The following is a 25,282-nucleotide window of genomic DNA, read 5'->3' on the forward strand; positions in this document are numbered from 1 at the left end:
ACGAGTGTAACCTCGGCAGATTATAAGGGCTAAAGGTGAAAAGGCTGGAAGACACCCGAACAAGCATTTGACCGAGCAGCTGCCATATTTTCGACATGCTCTGCTCTGCTGCACCTCCTGAATAATGAATGAGCGACGCGCACATTGCGGCTCTCTCTGCGGCTGTGAGGGAGGCGGGCGTAACGACGCGCCGGTGACGCGCATGCAGGAGTTTTAATCCTCTGCCGCAGCAGCAGATCAGATCCGCCGGTAACGCGAGGAGGGGGATGCGCGGTCGCTCGGACGGCTAGAACGGCTAAAAAAAAAGCCGCAGACAATTAAATCCGAGAACAATATCTACAGTACGTAAAAAGGCGACCGAAAGCTCCTCCTCTCTCGCTCCAAACAGGCTTTAGGAAGTTACAGGACACAGTGCCTCTCTTATTGTTCTTGAGCAGGCCTGGGAATAGGAGAGCTGCGCTGTTTTGACGCAGTTAAATGGGTGATTACGGGTTCGGTTTGTTGCAGACAGCGAACATCAGCAGCAGCTCCACACGTTTCGGCGGAGGCGCATTCACACCCTATCCCAGCGCGTCTCCGGTGCGCCCCAGCAGCTCGCCTCTGGTGTCCCCTCTTTTCCCGTCACATCAGCGCAACATGCAGGATGAGCCTGCGGGGCTGACAGCTTCTCAGTCCAACAGCGAGCAGAGCAGCGCCACCGACAGCGACCTGAGCCGCTTCTCCGCTGTAGGTCACGCACAGACAGCCGGTGACCTTCAGCGCGACCGGAACATACATCAGCAGACTGAGCCGCCGCCGCCGCCGCAGCAGCAGCCGTACTCCTCCTCCTCCACGGGCCTGGACACCAATGCGCCATCGTCCAAGGTGAAGCCACAGATGGAGTCCCCCAGCGCGCACCACATCAACAACGGCACCTGCGGCAATAACATGCTCGCGGCGGCCGCGTTTCCGGAGATGCAGAGCTCCGGCGGCGGCGGCGGCTCGGTTTCTCCCTCCATGCCCGCTTTCGGGACGCCGTGGTCCGTGCAGACGAGCTCCCCGCCTCCGCCCGTCTCCAATGCCGCCAACGCAATAAACCCGATCCCCACCACCGAGCCTGACAACTTCTACCCCGGCATCCCCTCCTCTATCAACCCCGGCTTCTTCCAGAGCTTCTCGGCCAACCCGTGCCCGGTGCAGGGCTTCAGCAGCCCATTCTCCCCGCAGATCAACGCGCCGCCGCAGAGCCGCCGGTCCCCGGTCAGCCCGCAGATCCCCCCGCAGCAGGGCGCCTTTCTGCAGCAGCGGAACAACTACAACCACCACCACCAAGTGAGAGAACCCATTCAGCCAAACAAAACACATACTGCGTTTATTGAGAAAATAAACGCATGTTTGGTAAAGGCCTTTGTAGAACACTAAAGATGAAGGCGGCTGTCATTGTGACGCAATCGCGGCCTTGAAACGGCTTCTATTGCGTCATAATGCAGCGCTCAATGAAGCCATTGCGACGTCTGTGAGTTGCATACAAATGTGGCCTGTCAGTGCGTCACCACAAGCTTACTGCGTACTACGCAGCATGCACTGCTTAGTAGGATTTGAAAATTAGTATCAGTATGTTTCAAATATGTGACCCTGGACCACAACACCTGTCATAAGGGTCATTTAAAAAAAATGCTTTCCATTGATGTAAGGTTTGTTAGGATGGGACGATATTTGGCCGAGATACAACTATTTGAAAATCTGGAATCTGAGGGTGCAAACAAATCTAAATATTGAGAAAATCATCTTTAAAGTTGTCCAAATGAAGTTCTTGGCCATGCATATTACTAATCAACAATTCCATGTTTGGTAAAGGCCTTTGTAGAACACTAAAGATGAAGGCGGCTGTCATTGTGACGCAATCGCGGCCTTGAAACGGCTTCTATTGCGTCATAATGCAGCGCTCAATGAAGCCATTGTGACGTCTGTGAGTTGCATACAAATGTGGCCTGTCAGTGCGTCACCACAAGCTTACTGCGTACTACGCAGCATGCACTGCTTAGTAGGATTTGAAAATTAGTATCAGTATGTTTCAAATATGTGACCCTGGACCACAACACCTGTCATAAGGGTCATTTAAAAAAAATGCTTTCCATTGATGTAAGGTTTGTTAGGATGGGACGATATTTGGCCGAGATACAACTATTTGAAAATCTGGAATCTGAGGGTGCAAACAAATCTAAATATTGAGAAAATCATCTTTAAAGTTGTCCAAATGAAGTTCTTGGCAATGCATATTACTAATCAACAATTAACTTTTGATATATTTATGGTAGGGAATTTACAAGATATCTTCATGGAACATAATCTTTACTTAATATCCCAATACTTTTTGGCATAAAATAAAAATCGATAATTTGCATACAATGTATTGTTGGCTTTTGCTACAAATATACTCGTGCTACTTATGACTGCTTTTGTGCTCCAGTGTGACTTATATTAAAATAAGCAGTTCTAAAGATATTTTCTGTTATTTTACTGTATTTTTGATTAAATGCAGCTTTGGCGAGCATAAGAGGCGTCCTTCAAAAAGAAAAAGAAAAAATCAGTATGTTACAACAGTAGCTATACATGATGCAAAAGTAAATGTTAAAAACTGTAGAATCATACATCCTAGTAAGAAACATTGTGAATGGCAGTTATAATCTCATAATTTTTGTGCTTTTTAATGCAATTTGGTGTTGTGTCATAACTTGTCAAGAAAGAGACGTCACAGTGGAAATGCAAGGTCAGATCAAGTTCAGTGCATTGTGGGATACAGTATTCTGAACAGCTTGCTCTGGTTTTATACAGTTTTGTGCAAATGTAGCTGGTTTGCACACTGCAGAATGCAGAAAATAGTAGTATGTTTGTCCATTTTTTTTCTGAAAGCGGACACGGGCGCAACAAGCACAAGCCGTGGTAATATCGTTCAAGGGCTTCATGTGACATTCCAGGGATGTCTTGACCTCTAGGCCATTCAGTGAAATCTCCTATTGAGAGCTTAGAGGCCAGAGATGTCAACACCCTGCTAAACTGCAGCAGTTTTAGAAAAAGCTGTTATTACTGTAATCTGCAGTTTACGCAAGTATTCCATTTATATGGTGGCCATTTTTGGTGAATGTTAGTATTCCTTTGCATTTCAGCATTATTTTAATAATATAAGGTACAGATGTGAATCAGTCTAGCATCTGTTTCCCACAAAAAACTCACAAACAGTGATATGCTATAGATGCCTTATGAATGATATGCATTTGTATTTGATATTGCGTCGCCGCAGATGCAATATCTTGGTATCTGGTGCTGGTGAAGTAAGGTAGGCCTCAGTGTCTGTGTGTGTCTGGGCTTGTGGGGGTGGGGTAGAGGCGGAGGGGGGACGGTCACATGATTTTAGGAGTGGCCCTATACAGTGGGGCAAAAAAGTATTTAGTCAGCCACCAATTGCCTCTCTCATCTTTTTAAGTGGGAGAACTTGCACAATTGGTGGCTGACTAAATACTTTTTTGCCCCACTGTATGTCACAGTGATATTCGTACATGTGAAGTCATGCTGGTGTAACAGCTGTTAAGCATGATATTAGGGCTGAGCTGGAGACACCCTTTATTCAGGAGTTCAGAATCATGTGTGTGTAGGTGTGAGAGGTATGACCAAGATCTTATAGCACACTATGAGTAATTTTTATGTGACGGAAAATGTATGTTATTATTGTGGTAAGATTAGTTTTTTTTTAAAGACAATAATTTTAGCAAGGATGCATTAAACTGATTAAACGTGATAGCAAAGACACAAAGATTTCTGTTTCAAAATAAATGCTGTTCTTTTGAACTTTTATAATTTAAAGAATACTGAAAAGCATCCACAAACATTATGAAGCAGCACAGCTGTTTTCAACATTGCTAATAATCAGAAATGTTTCATGAGCAGCAAATCAGCATATTAGAATGATTTCTGAAGGATCACGTGACACTGAAGACTGGAGGAATGATGCTGAAAATACAGCTTTTATCACAGGAATAAATTACATTTTAATATATATTCAGATAGAAAACAGTTATTTTAAATTGTAATAATATTTGACAATATTACTGTTTTTGCTGTACATTTGATCAAGTAAATTCAGCCTCTGAGCAGAAGAGAATTCTTTTTAAAAAACATAAAAAATCCCCAAAAGTTTAAACAGTGCATCAGAAGACAATGACATATTTTTGTATTAAATACCACTGTACATTTCTTTGATATTTAAATACTTAAGAACAACAAATAAAGGCATTTAAAAAGAATTAATTGTACTTAATCTCATTTATTTATTTGCACTTTTTTACTGGAGCTTTGATGAAACAAACCAAAAGATAAGATTATTCATATCAAGTAAATGATCCATCTGGAATCAGTGCAAAAACACCTTTAAACTATGTAACATTGAGTTAAAAATCCAACACACAGAATCAGTAAAACCTAATATCATAAATGAATAGATCTGATTCTTATGACTTTATAAGCCGAAATCGTTGTTAAACAGCCAATGAACACGCAGCTGTAAATGCATATGAATAAACAATCTACAGTTGCATCTGAAAGCTGAGAAACGCTGTCCGGGTTCAAACGTAGGAAGGCAACAAGATACATCTGAAACCAATACCTGTACTACATCCTATCTACCGAGATGCCTTTTGGAAGGCAGCATTGATATATCCTTCACTGCCATTGAGCTCAAGAATAAAATGGCGGCTGAAAGTTGTAGTTGGTGGTCATTGTAGTAGTTAAATATACGCTTGATTACCACCGAAGCTTCTTCTGTTTAGGTCTTTCTTATGTTTAACTAACCTAAAACAGTATAAGCAGTATAGCAACGACTCTACTGGTTGATGCATGTCTACCATTACACGATATATGCATGTGCTGTGTGATTTACTTCTTGCTGCTTAGTACACCATCTTTCCAGTGTCTAGACGCCATCAACGGCAATTATCTCTCACTATCCCTTAAACACTCAACCAGATTGTATGTGCACACTGTCTCACACCCACGCACACACACACACACACACCCGAGCCATTACCCAGTTACACACAAAGACATTACGGAGATGGGTGGGACACTTATTTGGGGAGAGTTGTGCACACAATGCAGTGACAACACATGCTGATTCTGAAAATGTGTTTGTCACTGTTTGGTGTGCATTTGTGAGTGTTTTTGGCTTATGTTCTGGGATAAAGAGAGTGTGTGTTGTTGCCTCTGTGTGCTTGAGATGTGCAGTGTTAGATGCAAAGCTTTAAATCTTCTTACTTGTACAGCAAGGCAAAGCCTGGCCATGCAAGAAACACACACACACACACACTTGCATACGGGCGATTACACCAGTCACTCTCATTCAGATTCCCACACACAGGTTATATTTGTAGCTTTTAGTTTCTGTTAGCGTTGAGGTAATCTGTATTCTGGTGTACTCCTAATAGTCGATGAAATTAACGTTAAATAGACATATGCAATAAAATGATGCAGTCTCTCATTCTGGAGAACAGAACAAAAGTACTGATGACATCATCTTGGACCCCAGGTGTATTGCTTTAAAAGAATACACAGAAGTGCAACGTGAATATTATGTTTTCAAGCACATAAATGCATGTTATTTACAATAGGCCTTTTTTCACATTTCCGAGTTTCTCAGCAGTCGTCATAGTTGGGTTAACTTCGAGAGCAGCGAATGGGAGAGTAGCACAAATATATGTTTTGCATTCCCGTTTGCTCAAATAGCAAAAGAAAAACTCCACGATAGTGTTTTCACGACTTTCAATCAAAGGAAAAAAAATTGAGAGAGACTGATAACGACTGATCAAATTTACCGTCCCGCCCATAGACGCTGCATTAGAAACACCCGCGCATTAAATCTTTTTTTTGTTATTTGATGCAAATGTAATCTAATACAAAGTATAGTGTTATAAATGTACACTTTAAAAAAAAAAATCTAAAAACTTTGAGGATTTACGATGCTGCTGACCGTTGAAATGCGTCATCACAGTCTTGTGAAAAGAGTCCATAAAACGAAAATGTATTAAAGTTTAATTTTATATTAAATCAAATTAACTGAATTTTAGAGTGTTTTTGACCCACTTAAGTAGGATTTAAGTATATTTTATGTGTAATTTCATAATTCTGAAAACGTGTATTGTTGGATGTACTGACAAAATGATAAACTAAAATATACTTGAATATAATTTCCATTGAAACTTGTATGACATATATTTAAATATATTTGTAATTACACATTTGTAATGATAAAGTTAGTCCATTGAAAATACAACTTTAAATGTAATATCAACAGTTACAATTATAATCAATTCCTTTACAAGTGCTTTAGTATTGTAGTCCACACATCAAAATAAGTGTACTTCTTTAAAGTACAACAAATAATAATAATACAAAAAAATATATTGAAATTGTACTTTAAAGTAAAACTTTTAATTTGACCTTATTACAAAGTGCACTTTTTAAAAGTGTACTTAAGTGTGTTAAAACAGAAAGCAAACTCTTTAGAACGTGAACTCTTTAGCACACTTAAGTAGTCATTAATATTATATTATCTGCAATAGGGCTGTGCGATATTGAAGAAAAATGCAATATGCGATAACTCATTAAATAATGCGATATTCGATATGTGATACGATAATGCTTAAGTGCCACATGCTCAGATGAAACAGTTTTACTCGGCTGTTGCCGAGTCAGTTCTGTGAACTTCTATAACTATCTTGTGTCATATATACAGTATATGGTTATTTGTATGTATGTATGTATGTACCAAGAGTTCCTGTAAAACCACAACACATTCCTTGTGTTTGCGCACACTTAAGTGGTGAATAAAGCTCATTCTGATTCAGATTCTAATAAAAAAGCACCCCTACAACAACTTCTGAAAGTGAACGGTAGTGTTTTAATCAAGCATTACATAAAAATGTCATTTTAACATGAGTTTAGGAACTGAATAATAAAAAGGAAAAATAAAGCACTGCTTAGTATTTACTCTTTGAATTCAATATGCACTGATTCTTATTTAAGCTACAAAAGTTATTTAGGTTAGAGCAGTGAGTGATTTTCTCTGTCTTTTGTTCATGGCCCTAAATATTGCAAGCTGTAGTGATATGCATATTGCGATATGTACATTTGCGATATTTCGATATATTGCACAGCCCTAATCTGCAAGCACAGTTTTTATACTTGTAAGATTTGAAATACACTACAACTGTGCATTCATTATAACCAAAACAAGGTATGCAGGTTTTTGTCCAATTAAATGCTCTTTCTCCAGTACTACTAATACCACATGTGTACAGGCTTATCAGCCTGAAATATACAGTCTATTCATTCATGTCAGATTTTATTGCCGATTTGAAATGTTATAGAAATGTGAGTTTGGCAAGTATGTTTTGAGATTTGGATATTTCCCCATTCAGCTACATACATCCATGACGAAAAATAGATGGCCGAGTGCGTTTCCAAGATGACCGCGAGTGAACCCCTGAATCTAGCGTTTGCATTCAAGTACTTGCGTTTTGTACCTAACTGTACTCTCTGTCTGTCTGCAGCCCATGATGAAGCAGTCGCCGTGGGGCAGCCATCAGGGCAGCGGCTGGACCTCTGGAGGGGTGTCCTGGGGCAGAGACCATCGGCGCGGGGGCGGCATGGGTGTGCCCGGCTCGGTCAACCAGATCTCTCCCATGAAGAAACCCTTCTCCAGTAACGTCATCGCTCCGCCCAAGTTTCCCCGCTCCGCCGGCTCTCTGGGACCTAAATCCTGGATCGAAGAAAACATGTTCCGTACCGACAACAACAGCAACACTCTGCTGCCGCTGCAGGTATGTATGTGTGCTGGGATGAGCATCGAAGTACTCGGGCAGGGGTGGGCGGCCCATGCAGTGGGCTCTGTCCATGCTATAATTTAATTGCTGGTCAGTATGCATCTGCAGCAGACGTGTTGTGTTTGTACGCCCGGTATGCCTCTCTGTTGATCAAGTGTATGTTCAGGACCTTCTACAGGATCATGACTCACAATGAGTTCATCAAGGGTTTTGGTGGTTTCATCCTGAAGGAACCTGTCCTCTCCCTTCATTGTTGTTTGGCTCGGGCGGATTCTCACAGACAGTTCTGGACAAAAATAAGCCTTCCAGTAGAGCACTGCTATCGTCGATGTTTGTTTAGTCTAGGCTTAGAGAAATTATCCCGTCTAGTGTCAGTGTGCTTTTTGGCATCTCATGCTCGTATGGCCATCAACCTGTGTTTATTGATTTTCTCCTGGGACTAGGAGGTAAATATTGTCTCTGAAATGGGTTTACAAAGATATAAAAATTTTTATATACAGTACCGTTCAAAAGTTTGGGTTAGGTGCAGTTTTCTTTCTTTTTTTTTTTTTTAAAGAAAATAATACTTCTGTTTGGCATGGGTGCATTTAAATCAATTCAATCTGTTTCATTTCCTGCTTGCTGTTAGATGTGCCACCTGGGACTATGAAATGCACATTAATCTCACAGAATCTCAAGCACAATCTCATGCTCGTATGGCCATCAACCTGTGTTTATTGATTTTCTCCTGGGACTAGGAGGTAAATATTGTCTCTGAAATGGGTTTACAAAGATATAAAAATTTTTATATACAGTTCAAAAGTTTGGGTTAGGTGCAGTTTTCTTTCTTTTTTTTTTTTTTTAAAGAAAATAATACTTCTGTTTGGCATGGGTGCATTAATTTGATCAAAAGTGATGACATTTATAGTACAAAATATTTCTATCGCAGATAAATGCTGCTCTTTTGAACTTTCGTCAATCTTTCATTCTATCAACTTTCATAAAATATTGCTAATCTACTGTATATAATCTACTGAATGAAAGTTGATAGAATTAAAGACATAATATAAAAAGCCAAGAACAAATACTTTAAGTACAAGATGTACAACATGTGAGTTCAAGATGACGTCATCAGTACTTGATATTCACAATGTTTTCTGTTACCAAAAAAAAAAAAAGGTTGCAAATATATAGTAAATGTTCAGTATATTGTCCAGCCCTACTTAATACTTCAAGAATTTTAGATCATGAGAATACCAAAGTTTCTCACTTCCAAGCTGAAATTGAGAAACTGTGAGGGTGTGAGAGGCTGACAGAGAAAAGGAGGCGAGAGTAACACATTTTTGTCATGTTGCAGGTCATGTACATGTGAATCACTGAAGTGTACGAGGAAACTCCCCGCCTGTGGCACCTGTAGCTGGGTGTTCATCCTCTCACTTTGGCTTTAAACCTCCACTGCTAATGTTAACTTTTCAAGTTATACTGCGTCCCAAATGACGCACTATACACTATGCATGTGTCATGTACACTATGTACTTGTGCACTATGCACTCTGTATGGATTTTATAAGGTTATTTTGTCATTAATAATCGAGTCTGATAGCCCCTCCCCCTTCACGATGTAATTAAAGCTGTGCCAGTCGAGTGCATGAAGCATCCAACATTCCACACTTCGTTTTTTTCGGTTATTTAAGTGTATCATCAGTGTATTTGAAGTGTACTTATTCTTTTTGGAATTTTCAGTGTGAACGCACTACTCGCACTATTTATACTACAAAACGTCATAGAATAGTGCATAAGTACGCGATTCGGGAGGCACCTTTAGTATCAACATGGTACCATATACTGGTATTTTAGCCATCCTTACTCTCAACTGTCGGCTAATGTTATTCAGGCCCTGTGTGCCCCCCATTAGGCTGTAGATCGTCATATGTGCTGTTGTATTAAACCAGTTTTGTTTTGACATATTTAAAGTGCCTTTCTGTCGTCAAGAGCTGTGGTTGGTAATATTGGTATGGTCTAATGACTCAGGATTCATTGTTCATTTGTACTTAATTTCGGACCAGATGAGTGTTTGGCACGTCACAGCTAATTCCTTTAATGCCGAGCCTAACAGAACTGAAATGAGGAACCTGATATGCAAGATGTCTGGCCTTCATCACTTTCTTTTTTTCTCTCCTCTCTCAGGAAACAGGTCCAACTCTACTAGTATCTACGGTATTGTTCATTTCCATAAACAGGGTGCCGTTTGGAATTCCTCACATTCCACAGCCTCTCCTCTCTCCTCTCCTTCCTTCTCCACGATTGCTCTGCGTTCCAGAGATCAAATGCGTCATGTTCTGAAAAGACAGATGTAAATGGAGGAAGGAGGAAAGGATAGAGATACAATGTTGTTACAAAGAGTTTGTTCGATTTCACAGGAAATGTTTTGAAGTTTGAAATTTGAATGTCGGTGACAGAGTTGTAGTCGAGATGCGTTTGAATCAATACCGAGACCAGGGTCGAACATGCTCCCGAGACCATGGAAATATGGAGTCCAAGACCATTTTTCCATATATAATTTAGGAACATGTCGTCTCAGTCTTGAACCAGTCTCAAATAAGCTGCTTTCGACTACAAGACATGACAAATTATTTGAAATGGAGGCAGGAGAATAGGAAAAACAGGCTATAAAAAGGTGATTATAAAGAGTCCATAAACGTTTTTCATAAACATTTCAAATTTGGTATTGCATGGTAGCTTGAAACCCAAACTCTCGGATCATGAGTCTTCAGGCCTCGTGTTCTTCGCTGGAGAACTGAAGCACTTTTCTAGACACTATTTCTGGCAATGTTGCTAAAACTATATTTAGCTTCTTGCAGCTATATGTAAGCTCCGCTGTGAGGGCCTGTGAATAGGACTGGATGCTGAAAGCGGCACAGCAATGATATAAGCTCTTGCTTTTTAAAAGCTGCTCTACCTGTGGGAGGCAGATGGCCGTGACAGGGCCAATTGGAAGCAGCTGCATGTGACGCGGTCAACGCTGTGTGATTTCCAAACCGCATCCATCATAAATATACACTAATGTGTCAGTCAGTGTATCTGCAGCAGATATTCTATGAGGAAGAAACAATTAGAATTAAGAATTTGCTCCCATGACTTGATTATACAGTATTATAGCCATATTATACTAACTTGTTCTCTCGTTTTAGTCAAATTGTTGCCACATATTAATCTGTTCCCCTATTTTAATTTAGTTTAGTTGTGGTCCTGTTAAACTGACCAGTGCACTTTAGCATCTTGTCTTACAAAGGTTTTCTCAGCAGTGATGCCATAGAACAATTTTTGGTTCCTCAAAGAATCTTTCAGTCAACAGTTCTTAAGAGAACCCTTTTTTTTCTTAGTGAAAGAACATTTTAATATTCTAGGTCCGGATTCACAAAACATTCTTAAGAAGAATTTGCAAGTTTTTTTAAAACGCCACGCCGCCGTTATTGTTTCCGTGTAAACACCCAAAACAGGATTCTTTGAAAACGGTGACGTCATGCATGTGAGTAGTAAGTAATTTTTTATTTTTTTTTGTAGTACGTGTTAGGTATGTAGACATGTCGATTTTAAAGGCGAGCGCGAACAAACATACACAACAATGGCAGAGTACATGGTACTGTTGTTGCTGCTCAAGAGTTTGCAAACGCTTCTTCAGCAAAGTGTGGATTTACTTCACCAATAATACAACCAACAGCGGAGACGCATCATATACAACCAAGCGGCAACCTTCCGCTCTCTCTCGTGAAGCCAACACGGAAGTGACTAAAACTGCAATTCATCGACTGGCCGCTAGAGGCTGGCTCCAAAAGGGAGTCAGTCCCATAGACTCCCCATGTTAAAATGCCCAACTTTACAGCAGAAAAAAATATGTTTGCAGCCTGGAACAAAAAGTGGTTTTGGTCTATATAACAAATTTTGCCCTTCATGACAACTGTGAGGGGGTGAATTTTTTTATAACTCATCCGTTTAAATTATATTAAGCCTTAAAGTTCTGCATAATTAAGGGCGTGGCCACTTGAGTGACAGGTGGATCGCCGCTGCTGTCACCGGCGTCGAGCTAGGTGGGCGTGGTTTCAGTAACCAGCTCCCGCCTCTTTGCCCATTTTTGATTATCCGGGAGTGACGCGCGGTGACGTGCTGCCAAGATGGCAATGGCAGGCTCCGCCCACTTTGAGCTTCAAAAACGCTCTTACTATTTCTGGCAATGTTGCTAAAACTATATTTAGCTTCTTGCAGCTATATGTAAGCTCCGCTGTGAGGGCCTGTGAATAGGACTGGATGCTGAAAGCGGCACAGCAATGATATAAGCTCTTGCTTTTTAAAAGCTGCTCTACCTGTGGGAGGCAGATGGCCGTGACAGGGCCAATTGGAAGCAGCTGCATGTGACGCGGTCAACGCTGTGTGATTTCCAAACCGCATCCATCATAAATATACACTAATGTGTCAGTCAGTGTATCTGCAGCAGATATTCTATGAGGAAGAAACAATTAGAATTAAGAATTTGCTCCCATGACTTGATTATACAGTATTATAGCCATATTATACTAACTTGTTCTCTCGTTTTAGTCAAATTGTTGCCACATATTAATCTGTTCCCCTATTTTAATTTAGTTTAGTTGTGGTCCTGTTAAACTGACCAGTGCACTTTAGCATCTTGTCTTACAAAGGTTTTCTCAGCAGTGATGCCATAGAACAATTTTTGGTTCCTCAAAGAATCTTTCAGTCAACAGTTCTTAAGAGAACCCTTTTTTTTCTTAGTGAAAGAACATTTTAATATTCTAGGTCCGGATTCACAAAACATTCTTAAGAAGAATTTGCAAGTTTTTTTAAAACGCCACGCCGCCGTTATTGTTTCCGTGTAAACACCCAAAACAGGATTCTTTGAAAACGGTGACGTCATGCATGTGAGTAGTAAGTAATTTTTTATTTTTTTTTGTAGTACGTGTTAGGTATGTAGACATGTCGATTTTAAAGGCGAGCGCGAACAAACATACACAACAATGGCAGAGTACATGGTACTGTTGTTGCTGCTCAAGAGTTTGCAAACGCTTCTTCAGCAAAGTGTGGATTTACTTCACCAATAATACAACCAACAGCGGAGACGCATCATATACAACCAAGCGGCAACCTTCCGCTCTCTCTCGTGAAGCCAACACGGAAGTGACTAAAACTGCAATTCATCGACTGGCCGCTAGAGGCTGGCTCCAAAAGGGAGTCAGTCCCATAGACTCCCCATGTTAAAATGCCCAACTTTACAGCAGAAAAAAATATGTTTGCAGCCTGGAACAAAAAGTGGTTTTGGTCTATATAACAAATTTTGCCCTTCATGACAACTGTGAGGGGGTGAATTTTTTTATAACTCATCCGTTTAAATTATATTAAGCCTTAAAGTTCTGCATAATTAAGGGCGTGGCCACTTGAGTGACAGGTGGATCGCCGCTGCTGTCACCGGCGTCGAGCTAGGTGGGCGTGGTTTCAGTAACCAGCTCCCGCCTCTTTGCCCATTTTTGATTATCCGGGAGTGACGCGCGGTGACGTGCTGCCAAGATGGCAATGGCAGGCTCCGCCCACTTTGAGCTTCAAAAACGCTCTTCAGAAACCTACGGGTGACGTCACGGACACTACGTCCATGTTTTTATACAGTCTATGTATACAACATATAATCGTCACTTCCCTACAGGTACTGTTTACTAACAATGTGATAGCGCCAACTACTGGCCTGGCATACGTAATACAGCGTTTTTGGCCATTTTCGCGGATATGTGTAAACGTGAATCATTTTGAAAACGTTGTCATATATACGTGAAACTTTTTAAAAACGCAAGGGAAAAACTTTTCCGTTTTTGACTACATCATTGTCGTGTAAACGTAGCTTCAGTAGCATCTCTACAAAAATGAGTCAGACAGGAAGATTTAATTGGACGCTTTTAATTTCTGCCTATAAATACGACATCATCTTTGGCAGTGTTCAGCGCATATGAATGCAACGATACAAAGGACACTTTTGCTGTAGTAGCGCGGACACACATACCGGAAGCGTTCACTCAGATGAGAGCGCAAAAACACAGCACAAAAATTCATGAAACAGATCGCTGCAGCTTGAGACAGGCTATTTAAAAGTAACTGTTCAAAAACAGGCCGCATTAAAGGGGTGATGTTGCTAAAAATAACATTATTTTGTGTATTTGGTGTAATGAAATGTTTATGCGGTTTAAGGTTAAAAAAACACATTATTTTCCACATACTGTACATTATTGTTTCTCCTCTATGCCCCGCCTTTCTGAAACACGTCGATTTCTACAAAGCTCATCGGTCTGAAAAGCGAGGTGTGCTGTGATTGGCCAGCTATCCAGTGCGTTGTGATTGACCGAATTCCTCAAGCGTGTGACGGAAATGTTACGCCCCTTAACACACTGTCTGTGATGCCGTCTCCTGGCACAGCGAGACAAAACCAATAAAACCCATTACAAACAAGGCATTTGTTGCATCCAGTGGGGACATAATTACTGATTATAATGACTTATACTGTGTTTTTATACATTGCGTATCGCGTCGTGTAAACATAAAACCATGTCTGCATTTGTGATTGGAGAAACGACAAACAACAAGCGCTACTCGCGTTTGAATCGTCAGTGGCAAATTCTTTAAATATAAAAAATGTACTTACAGGCTGTGAGTCAGAAGTGCCAGACTGTCCTTGCAAAGTTGGAACTGCCCCACTTTATAGAACAGCCTTTGAGCACAGTCCCATTGTATGCTACTCTGCAGGTTCAGGAAACAGTCTTCCATAAAATGCGTCACACAGCATCACAGCGGGCTTGATTGAGGAACGGCAGGCGGACTTGAGAACGGCGCGGCTGGCAGATTCGACGAAGGAGTGGCCGGCGGGCTTCCGGCAACCACATGTGACGACCCCGGGCTGGACTCCGCTTCGTCCACGGTGAAAGCCGATCAGGCTATCCACAGCACTAAGTTGATGTATTTCCTCAGCGACCAGCACGGATCAGCTCTAGGCATGACGAAGTCCTCTTTTGGAAGACCAAACAAAGTAGTTTCGCTTTCACAATGAAACACACAGTGCCTTCACGACATGGCGGCGGCGGCAACAATACTACAGCGAGAATAAAAGTTACGCCTTCTTTCTTTGCGTAAACATTTGGGTGGTGTTATGCAAATCTTCCCACACAGTGATGTAGACATGTGGGGGCGTGTTAGAACGAGGAGGGCGTGGACAAGTCTTAACTTTTATAAAGAATATCTCTTTGGATTTGAGACTTTAGTCTTTGCAACTTTACAGATCTTCTTTATGCACCAAGAGCTTGTAACACTCCAAAGAGAAAGGACAAATTGAAATCGCATCATATGACCCCTTTAAAAACGTGAAGCTGAGCGCCAGTCAAGGTCACGACGAAAATATTGTGCATGCTTATTATGATTATTAGGGTAATCTGCAGGAAGCGTAAAAATACAATAAAGTGTGAGTTTTTCAGTGTGTCGTGTATTCACTTTTTTAAGAAAAGTATTTTAAAAAAATTAAGATGTTCTTTAGAATATATTTGAGAACTTAAGAATTTTTCAAGAATTACACTTAAGAACACTCTTTCGAACTTTGTGGAATTTCTTAAGAAGATTTTCGTAAATCCAGCCCCTGAAGATCTTTTTCCACTATATAGAACCTTTTGTGCAACTGAAAGATTCCGTGGATTTTAAAGGTTCTTAATGGAACCACTGATGGCAATAAAGAACCTTTTATTTTTGTGTATAAAAGATTTTTGTTGCATTTTTTAATCTAATTTTGATCATTTTGATGTTCATACTTTAGTTTGCTTATAGGAGGCGCTCTTATACGATGTCCATGCCCAAGGTTCTGCCATTTTCATCACTTGTGAAGTGCACTAGTGTTGGGTGATATGCTCAATTGTCAGCCTGTGAGATCGCCGATACACGCTATTATCGTACTAATTTATTTAATTATTTATTTACTCCGTTTACTGACTTTAGTCTAGCGCGAGTTTATGCACTTTAATAACACTCCCGTTATAATCAGTGAAAATATCTACACTGCATGATGAATAAATCTCTTATATTTACATCGCACGTACATCTGCACTTTGTTGTTTATGATGAGAGAATTTGCAAGAGCATGCGCTGAACAACAAAACTCCGGTGTTTCAGCGATGACTCATCTGAACGCCTGAGTTGAACTCTGATTGGCCATTGCATTCATAAAGTGGCTTTAACGTGCAGCACTGTAAAGAACAAATAAGCCCTAATATTAAATTAGATAGTATTACTAGCCTGATAATAATAATAATCGTCTTGCTATTGTCAAGGCATCAGCTACTCTGACTATCGTCGATACGATATCAGCACAACCCTAAAGTGCACATCTATCATTACTAACAATTTTATAAAGGCGCTTATATGCATGTTCGGTCTCAACACAGAGGTTGTTGTTTTTTTTTTTCATTAGAATAACTGTAAAGCTGGACTGAAGTAATCTGGTATGATCCTGCCACAGAGCAGCTGCTGTTGTTTAACGCGTGTTTGTTAGAGATTTAGTGTGATAGACCGATAGACCGCTTCATACTGCACCATAATCTACATAAACTAGAAACTACAGGTTATCAAGAGCAAAGTACACACCATTCATGACCATCGTAATATTATGAACTATATTAAAGACAACTGTGTTTGCAGAGCATTTAACTTCATATTGTAGCATATTTTAGAGTGAAAAAGAATAGTCAACAAATGAGGGACAGGACTTGATTTTATCACTCAAGATTTGATTGAATGACAATTTGTAGGGCTTTTAATAATTTATTACTAGTTAATATCATGTTACGCATCTCACGTGGTCTTGGTTACATTATACTGTAAAGAAATGAAGGTTGATACATGCTGTTTAAGAAGAATTAAAACATTTAGACTAATGTACGACCTCTCTAACATTTGTATCTGTTTAGGTAATAGTCAAATAGTTCTTGTAGTTTCTGTAATACTAAAAATGCCATATTTTAAAAACACAAGTACTATTTAACATACTTTTTAAATTCGATTTGTATTTTTTTTAAGGTAGTTATTATGGAAATAATATACTTTAATATATTTAAGCGTTAACTGAATGTAATGTTTTCAGACTCATGTAAATATTTATATGATGTGTATTTGCTGTTTAGTGCATTTAATTTAATTAGCTTTAAATGGTATATTGAACAACAGACTTTTGTTAAAATTACTTTACATGTGCATTAGTATGTTAGTTAACACATCAAAATAAGTGTATAACAATTAAATTGTTACATTTTAGATTATAAAAATATTTAAAATGTACTTCAAAATGTTTAATTTGATATCGTATTTCAGTAAGTGCACTTTTTAAAAGTGTACCTAAGACATTTATTAATGCAAGAGTGCTCCCTTTTAGTACACTTGAGCAGCCTTTTATTTTATTAATGTTACTTGTTAAGTACACTAGTAAGTGCACTACAAGTGAACATTCAATACAAAGTCTATTTCTTTTTCAGGAGTGTATTCATAATGAGGGTCCCCTGTGTTTAGCCTGAAGCTCATGGTCTTGGTCTTGTGTGTGTGGTGTGTTTGTGTGAGCGTGTGTTTCCGGTGATGCACACACACATACACACACACACACACACACACACACACACACACACACAGGTTTACTTTTGTGAAAAGTGGGGACTCTCCATAGGCGTAATGGTTTTTATACTGTACAGACCGTATAATCTATTGCCCTACACCAACCCTACCCCTAAACCTACTCCTCACAGGAAACTTTGTGCTATTTCAGATTTTCAATACACTCCATTCTGTGTGATTTATAAGCGTTTTGAAAAGTGGGGACATGGGGTAATGTCCTGAAAAGTCACCTTCTCCTTGTAATACCTGTCATACCTTTGTCATTATACACATTTATGTCCTCATTTGTCACAAAAACGCGTACACACTCACACAGGTCTGTGAGGGCCGGCGGGTGGCGGAGAGCTCTGTTTGTGTTCACATTCCTTCTTGGTCTCATTGCGGTAATGACACAGATATCTGTGGCATGTTGTTAGGCAGGTGTTGTGACTGGGAGATAAGACGCTGCTTTAAACGTCTACAGAAGGGAAGAGGGATATTCTGGTAATGCAGCTGAATAACAAAAACAAGTGACACTCACAAATCTCCCACACACGCCTTGGATACTTTCTGCCTAAAAACAGCCACGCGGTGAGACTAGTTTGGCTGAACGTTCATTCCAAAATACACTAAACCTAACAAAGCAGCCTGGTTAATTCCACTCGTGACAGCTCCACAAACAACATTCCAGCGGCATTCAGTATTCAGGGATTCAACGCTGGCCAGTATGCAGAAAAAATGCTATTCCATGCGTTCAAGTGTGCCCGTTTGCTCCTGACTGCATTAGTGTGCTGCATGCAATCCCATAATTTCCAAACAGACTACATCTGTATCGCAGGTATTGACACGTACCTCAACTCTCTCTTCCTCAGGATCGGTCCAGGATGTACGACAGCTTGAACATGCACTCGCTGGAGAGCTCCCTGATTGACATCATGAGGGCGGAGCAGGACCCTCTGAAGGGTAAGATCCCTTTCCTGCTCACCATGAGAGTCTTATAAGGCTTTTGAAGACAGGAAGTCGAGGACAGTTTCACTATATATGGTTCATATGAGGTCTGTCTTCATCACTGTCAAAGAAGATCTGGCATTTGTACTGATTTAGCTTATTTTCATTAATGGATTAATTGAAATAAAAGGAGAATATGTTTTAGAAGATTACGTCGAGCTTTGCAATGGCCAGTGTTGCTTCCAGAGATAATGGTTCTTAATATCAAAAAGTCTGGTTATAAAACAGATCATCCGTGCTCTAAAATCTGATCGGATGACGTTCAGAGAGGTTGTAAAACAGCCAGTATACACACACCTATACACATAACATAACATAAACTTGCACAAACATGTTGCGTCTTTCATATTTTTTTTGTCTTGTAACAGTTTTTATTCATAAATTAGTCTAACGTAAGCAATAAGTTACCTGAGGCTGTGTGAAATAGTAAATGTCAGTATGAACGCACGGTTGATTATTCTGTCCCCTACTTATTGTGCAATAATCGACATATTATGACTCCAACATATTCAACACGTTATTACTCCAATTATCTTTAAATAATAGCATACATGTTATGTAATGTTTTCAAACACACAATTGCATTTTAATTGTAATTAAATTCAAATGTATTATAGTTCAAATTTATATTAAACGCAATAAGCTTCCCTGAAGTATGTAATATTACTACATAATGTACTGACGAGCATTTATGCTAAACTAAAATATACTTAAATGTCATTTTTATTGGAACGTGTATGTCATATAATTATAATGACACATTTGTAATGATCCGGTTGCATTTTACTATATTTAAAATATCTAACATAACTGTAAATGTACATGAAAAATACTCTACAGTTAAAATTATAAGCAAGTACTTTACATGTGCTTTAGTTGTTCATCAATACATCAAAATAAGTGTACTTCTTTAAAGCACAACAAAAGATTATTAAGACATAATGATTTAAAATGCACTTTAGGTGTGCACTTTAAAGTGTGTAAAGAAACAGCCATGCAAGTGTCTCTCTTTATGTACATTTAAATGACCTTTTATTTCATTATCTGTAAGTACAGTTTATTTTTAAATGTACTTTTATAAAATGTACTACAAGTGCACATGCAATACAATTAAGTGCACTTCTTTTTCACAAGGGATGCTAGGCCTCTGAAACGACTTTCCATTTTGGATGACATCCCAAATCCCTCTCAGTGTCCCCCCCTTTCCTTCATCTTACGCCCACTTTTCCTAATCAAGCGAAGTCTCGATGGATATAATCAAGTCCTCTCCTACACATTTTACACACAGAATATCGTACTGTAAAATAGGTTGCCAAGCCAACAGCGTTTTATGTTGGAGGTTTTCAGGTAATCTAATCATGGTAAAATCACTGTAATGCACTCTCTCTCTCTCTCTCTCATGTCCTTTTGCTTTATTTTGTGTTTGAGCGGCGTGTGTCTGTGTCATAGGAGGGCAGAGAGGTGCGTGTGGTGCTGTTATCAGGGTGTGGCACTGCGCTACACTCACTCTCTTCTCGCTCAGCCTGCTGGAGCAGATGGACCAGACACATGGGGCGGCACTCACTGCAGAGACCCAGAGAGGGAAGGGCGTGGGTACGGCTATATTTAGCGCAGGGCACACTCTGCCACCGTGTGTGTGACAGATACAAGACAGGAGAGAGAATGTGGGTCTCTACGGTTTACACAGGCCCTCCTTTAAAGTCAACATGAAACCTGATTTATGTTAGTACTTGATCGTGCATGACTGATAATGCAGCCGTTCTAAATTATTGCCGCAGTTAATGCTATAATTTAATGCTGGTTGCTGTCAATGTGATAAAGGTTATTGCAATGATAGCACATAACAATATATAATATATTCAATTAGCATTTCATGTTGACTTTAATCTGGAAATTGGGGGTTAATAGTACAAAACCATCAGATTATGATCTACAAGTTTTATTAGCTAAGCTTCCTGTGCTTTAGCTTTCCAAACATGGCATCATGCGCTTAATCGAACAGATCATGGGAGATGTGCTCAGCGAACCACATTTCTAAGAAACCTGTTTAATGAACGATGGTTCGGTTAATGGGTCGTCACGAGAGGATGCCAGCATCAGGGAATGTGCTGACTCTCGCTAAAGCGTTCAAAACAACGCAATGCTGTTGAAATATTAAACACTTGGCAGAGATATCAGACCGCTATACAGTATCGGTTTGTCTTGTGATGTTGTGCGTAATCACAAAGCAGATGAAAGGAAACAATAGTTTGATTTACTGTGGATAGACGATGAGAGCTCTGAAACATTGTAATGTCTCTAGGAGCATCCGCGTTTAATAAGTGGACAGCAGATGGTGTGTGTGTGTGTGTGTGTGTGTGTGTGTGTGTGTTAAGAGGACTTACACAGCTGATTCTCTGTGTACCTGGATGTTTTCTAAAAAATCTGTCAAACTAGATTATGGATAAATCTCAGGACAGCATGTCCAGGTTTCCACATTTGACCCCAAAATCCAAAAGAAAAAAGATTTTTATATTTTGGATATATATATTTTAAAAAAAGCCCTGCAGAAAAATACTCACTTTTGACTTGTTCTGCCAACTGTTAGACATCTAAATAACATTATCTGTGTGACAAATGAGCAGAATTGAATTGCCCTTCTCTCTATCTGACGGGGCCCCTTGCTTTGGTTGGGCCCTTGGAATCATGCTAACCATCCCCCATGTTGCAAAGCCCCTGACAAATACAGTAAATGTATCTGTGTCTTAAGTGCTCATGTGTCAACTGGTATGTGTCATGTGACAGAGCTTCAGATTTGATGCTCTATGTTTGCATATGTCACGTGACTGGGGTCAAACTTAAGGGTGACCTAGTAACACAGCAAAGCTAATTCATAATTTCTAATGTTTCTTGTTTCTTGTCTCATGAGAAACAAGGGCTTTGTTTCACAATCCTAATAGAATTAGAACCTCTTATAAGGCCTGTGATAATAACTGTATTAGCATTGACACCAATGCATCAGTCTGTTTAACACTGCAGTTATATCGTCTACCTCTTTAAATGCTCTGTCCGAGGGATTCTGATTAGCTGTCATTAGTGTTTTTATCATTCATTAGTTGGAGAAGTCATTGTGAATTTGATTCCAATGATATTATTCCTCTGTGTTGTTACCATTGAAGTTGTGATGTAGACTATTCTCAAATAATTAAAGTTATAGTTATTGTAAATGGTGTGAACGCGGCCAATTTGGATTCTAGCATTAAAATATAAGGAAACATACTACTCTTCACGTGAAGCGCGTGAGAGGACCAACCAACTGATTCTCTGTTGTTAGCATGTTGCTAATCTAAAGATACAATGTTCAACACATAAAAACACAACCAGAATTGCAGAGGTTGTTAGCTGGTCTGTTCCAGTGAGCTTGTTGCAGTGCAATCTGGGATCTAGATGCTAAAAATTTCTCCCTACATATGCAGCTCTGTTGGTTTTATAATGCTGGCATGTGGCTATATGTTTCATACTGCTCTCTCTCTCTCTCTCTGTCTCCCTCTCTCATGTTCAGGCCGTGTGGGATGCCCCCACCCAGCCGCTGATGGCCTACTCATGCTCAATGGTAATTATAACAGTGAGCTACAGTATTTTTTCTTCTGTCTGTAATACATTACAAAACAGTCCAATGTAGGACTGGAAATCTACATATTTTTGATGAAGACGGGCTGCCTGAAACAAGTTGTTATTCACATTGATGTAACATACTCTTAATATCACTCAAAGGTTCTGTCTTAATTCATTCATTTTGATGTAATGCTTGTGATGTAATGATATTTTCCTGTTATATTTGCATCCGAGTTACAAATGAATAGTTCCGCAATGGGATTTCAACAGTTTAACATTTTCATTTGATACATGGTGAGGTAATCCTGTCTGACCAATCAGCTCGCTGCATTCAGACGGAGCGTCTGCCAGTAGGGCTCCGTCCATTTTTAGCCAACGTGACTGAACTCTTGCTCATTGTGTTTGGCTGGGCTGATATTCGCTACGCTCAGTTTGGATCACAGTCTCTGAAGCTGGGCAGGATTGTGCTTTGCTCTTTTGTGATGACATATTTCAGTAACAGCTGTTGCTGTCTTTTTTGGATAATTGGATCATCATAGATTATACTCTAAAAATAACCGTTGTTGTAGCCGAAAGGCTTCATTTTGTTTGCTTTAATCAGTGGTGTTTACTAAGTCAAGCATCACTATTGCTCATATTTAGGGTTAGTGATCTGAACAAACCCCTAAACAGATGTATTACACTTACATTTTATGTAGGTACATTGATGGATTGACCTATCTAGAGACTAGATTATTGGTTTTGGGGATGGACTAGCAGTATAGCTTTGTTGATGGCCGATGCCAATATCTTGGAGAGCAGGATGGTCCATATCAAGCAATATATGCGATTACACCAGGTCTTCAACCCCACTTCTGGAGGCCCATGCTGTGTCTGAAATCGCATACTATCTAGTATGTTTGGGTTGAAACTAGGGATGTTCATTTCGGTTATTTTTCCTAACCGACAACCGACGCTCGTTAACCGATTATTAACCGTTAACCGATAAGATTATTTAAAATTAGAATTGAATTAAATTAGAAAGGATAAGTGTCTGTGTCCCGTTGAAAATACTAACATTTGTTTCCCGGGGATTCATTTTACATGCGCAAAAAATATTTTTACTTAAATAATAAATTAAGAAAATGAAAGAAAAACGGTGCAACAAGTATGCAGAGTTTCGGTTCTATTTTTACTTAAATAATAAATTAAAAAAATGAAAGAAAAACGGTGCAACAAGTATGCAGAGTTTCGGTTCATTTTTGTACTGCGCGAAAAGGAAACAGACGGCAGAAAGCGGCATTCTATTTTTCTTTAGGCTTATTTCACAAAACCACAAAGATTTGTTTTTATTGCAAATGTACACAAATAATGACAAACCTTTTACTATTCCGATTATCTTTATGACTAAAAGGAGTAGTTTCTTCCACTGTTAGAAAGAAAAAATTCAAGTGATTGCACGCACACAGTTAAGCATTGCTACCTTGACAATGCAGCCTGTTCATTATCATAATAAAATACAGTCAGTCAAACATATGGCTGTGATGTTATGAAAAACATTTCGTTTTACGTGGATATTGGAACGCGAGTGAAGTAGTAGGCTACATAATAAATAATATTCTGTCATTCAAATACATTGTGAATACGGAAACATTTGATTTTGTGTAGAATGAGAGACCCAACGTTGGTTTCAGTTTAGTTTTAGCCTAAATGAATTCGTTTTGGCTTGTCGTTTATATAGCTATAGCTTCTTATATTTTTAATTCTTGTTCTTTTCTAAATACTGTTAATTGAAAGGATTTGTTGTGGAGTGAGGGGACCTAAAATAGCCTAGCTAAATTTAGTGTTTATTATAATGTTAGTAAACATTTCACGTCGGCATTAGGCCTATTTCTGAATGAAATAATAAAACTTGACTTATACGCGACTAATGTTTTTTGTTTTTCTTCTCTAAAAAACAATAAAAATTATACACGTAGCATATTTTAACCATGCAGCAAACCTTTTTAACAGTAATTAACATTTTGATAAATTACTGAAAAGTTTTTTTTTATAAATTACTTTTTAAACGGTTTAACTAATTGTATTAATCGGTCAAAATTCTTACTATCGGTTAACCGGTTAAAATGAACATCCCTAGTTGAAACTTACTTCACGACTGTTCAATAAGTATGTTCTGTGGAGCATGAATATTGCCATGTTGTTACTGTCATGTGATCTTCTACCATCTACCATCAGTTGCATCGCTTCACTGCCATTCACAGATCCTCTCCCATGGCTTCATGGGATAGTGAATGTGCACTCCAGAATCTCTGCAGAAGTAGCATCCGGGTACTTTTCACGTACTTTCTTTTAATACTATGAATTCGGACTTACTACTCTTTTCACATACAGTTTTTCACCTACTCTAGTAGTATAGTACTACGAATTAGGCATATTTGGATGCAGCACCTGTGTCCCACAGAGTTTTGCTCCAACCCTTATCAAACACACCTGAACCAGCTAATCAATGTCTTGAGGACCACTTGAAAAATCACAGGCAGTTGTGTTGAAGCAGGTTGGAAATATAATGTGCCAGACATTGGGTCTCCATGAGCAGGGTAGAAGACCTCTGATTTAACTTTAAGATTCTTCAGTTTCCTTTCATTTCAACTGTGAAGCAAAAAGCTGGGCCAGTGTCATCACATTGTGGAACAACTAATTAGTGCAGCAAAAAAAATTGTCACATGTCACATGTACAAGCTGAGTGTACAGAGTATATGCAGTTGGAAAAATTGGGCTGCATTTGTATAGTAAGCACATACTATGACGATGACAAAATTTACATCACTGGCACTGTACACAAATCCCAGTGTACATGTTGCGTAAATTCTGTACGTTTGTGCTTAAGCACTGGGTTCTCAGTGCTGTCAAAATAAAAACCCAAGCCCGAGACTTACTGGCCAAACAGAGAGACTTAAAAATGGCGATAATTAAACATATCGGTACCGATAGTCTCAATTATTAATTATTTTTTTTCAATTGTTGATTGAAAATATCGGTAGTGTGTGTCTAGGATGTCTTGGGTGGTTATTAGTGGTTGCTACTAGTGGTCAACTGATACATCTGAAGACACCCTAGCAACACACTGACAAAAACACTTACAACACCTTAACAATAACAAAAGCAATTTCTAAAGCCAATGGTATACTTACCTTATCT

At 39.3% G+C, this 25,282-nt stretch overlaps 1 protein-coding gene across 1 annotated transcript in view; it reads left to right on the forward strand.

Moving 5' to 3' along the window:
- Positions 1-233: 233 nt before the first annotated feature.
- Positions 234-25,282, forward strand: part of LOC107549164 (cytoplasmic polyadenylation element-binding protein 2-like) — a 34,875-nt gene continuing 9,826 nt past the window's right edge. The window contains exons 1-4 of the mRNA XM_016230154.1: positions 234-1,311; positions 7,581-7,850; positions 18,373-18,463; positions 22,050-22,100. Of these exons, the coding sequence (XP_016085640.1) occupies positions 478-1,311; positions 7,581-7,850; positions 18,373-18,463; positions 22,050-22,100 (1,246 nt within the window). The 5' untranslated portion in view covers positions 234-477. The remainder of the gene's footprint in view (positions 1,312-7,580; positions 7,851-18,372; positions 18,464-22,049; positions 22,101-25,282) is intronic.

This window comes from Sinocyclocheilus grahami, unplaced genomic scaffold, assembly GCF_001515645.1.
Source record: "Sinocyclocheilus grahami isolate Dianchi unplaced genomic scaffold, SAMN03320097.WGS_v1.1 scaffold364.1, whole genome shotgun sequence".
NCBI lineage: Eukaryota > Metazoa > Chordata > Actinopteri > Cypriniformes > Cyprinidae > Sinocyclocheilus > Sinocyclocheilus grahami.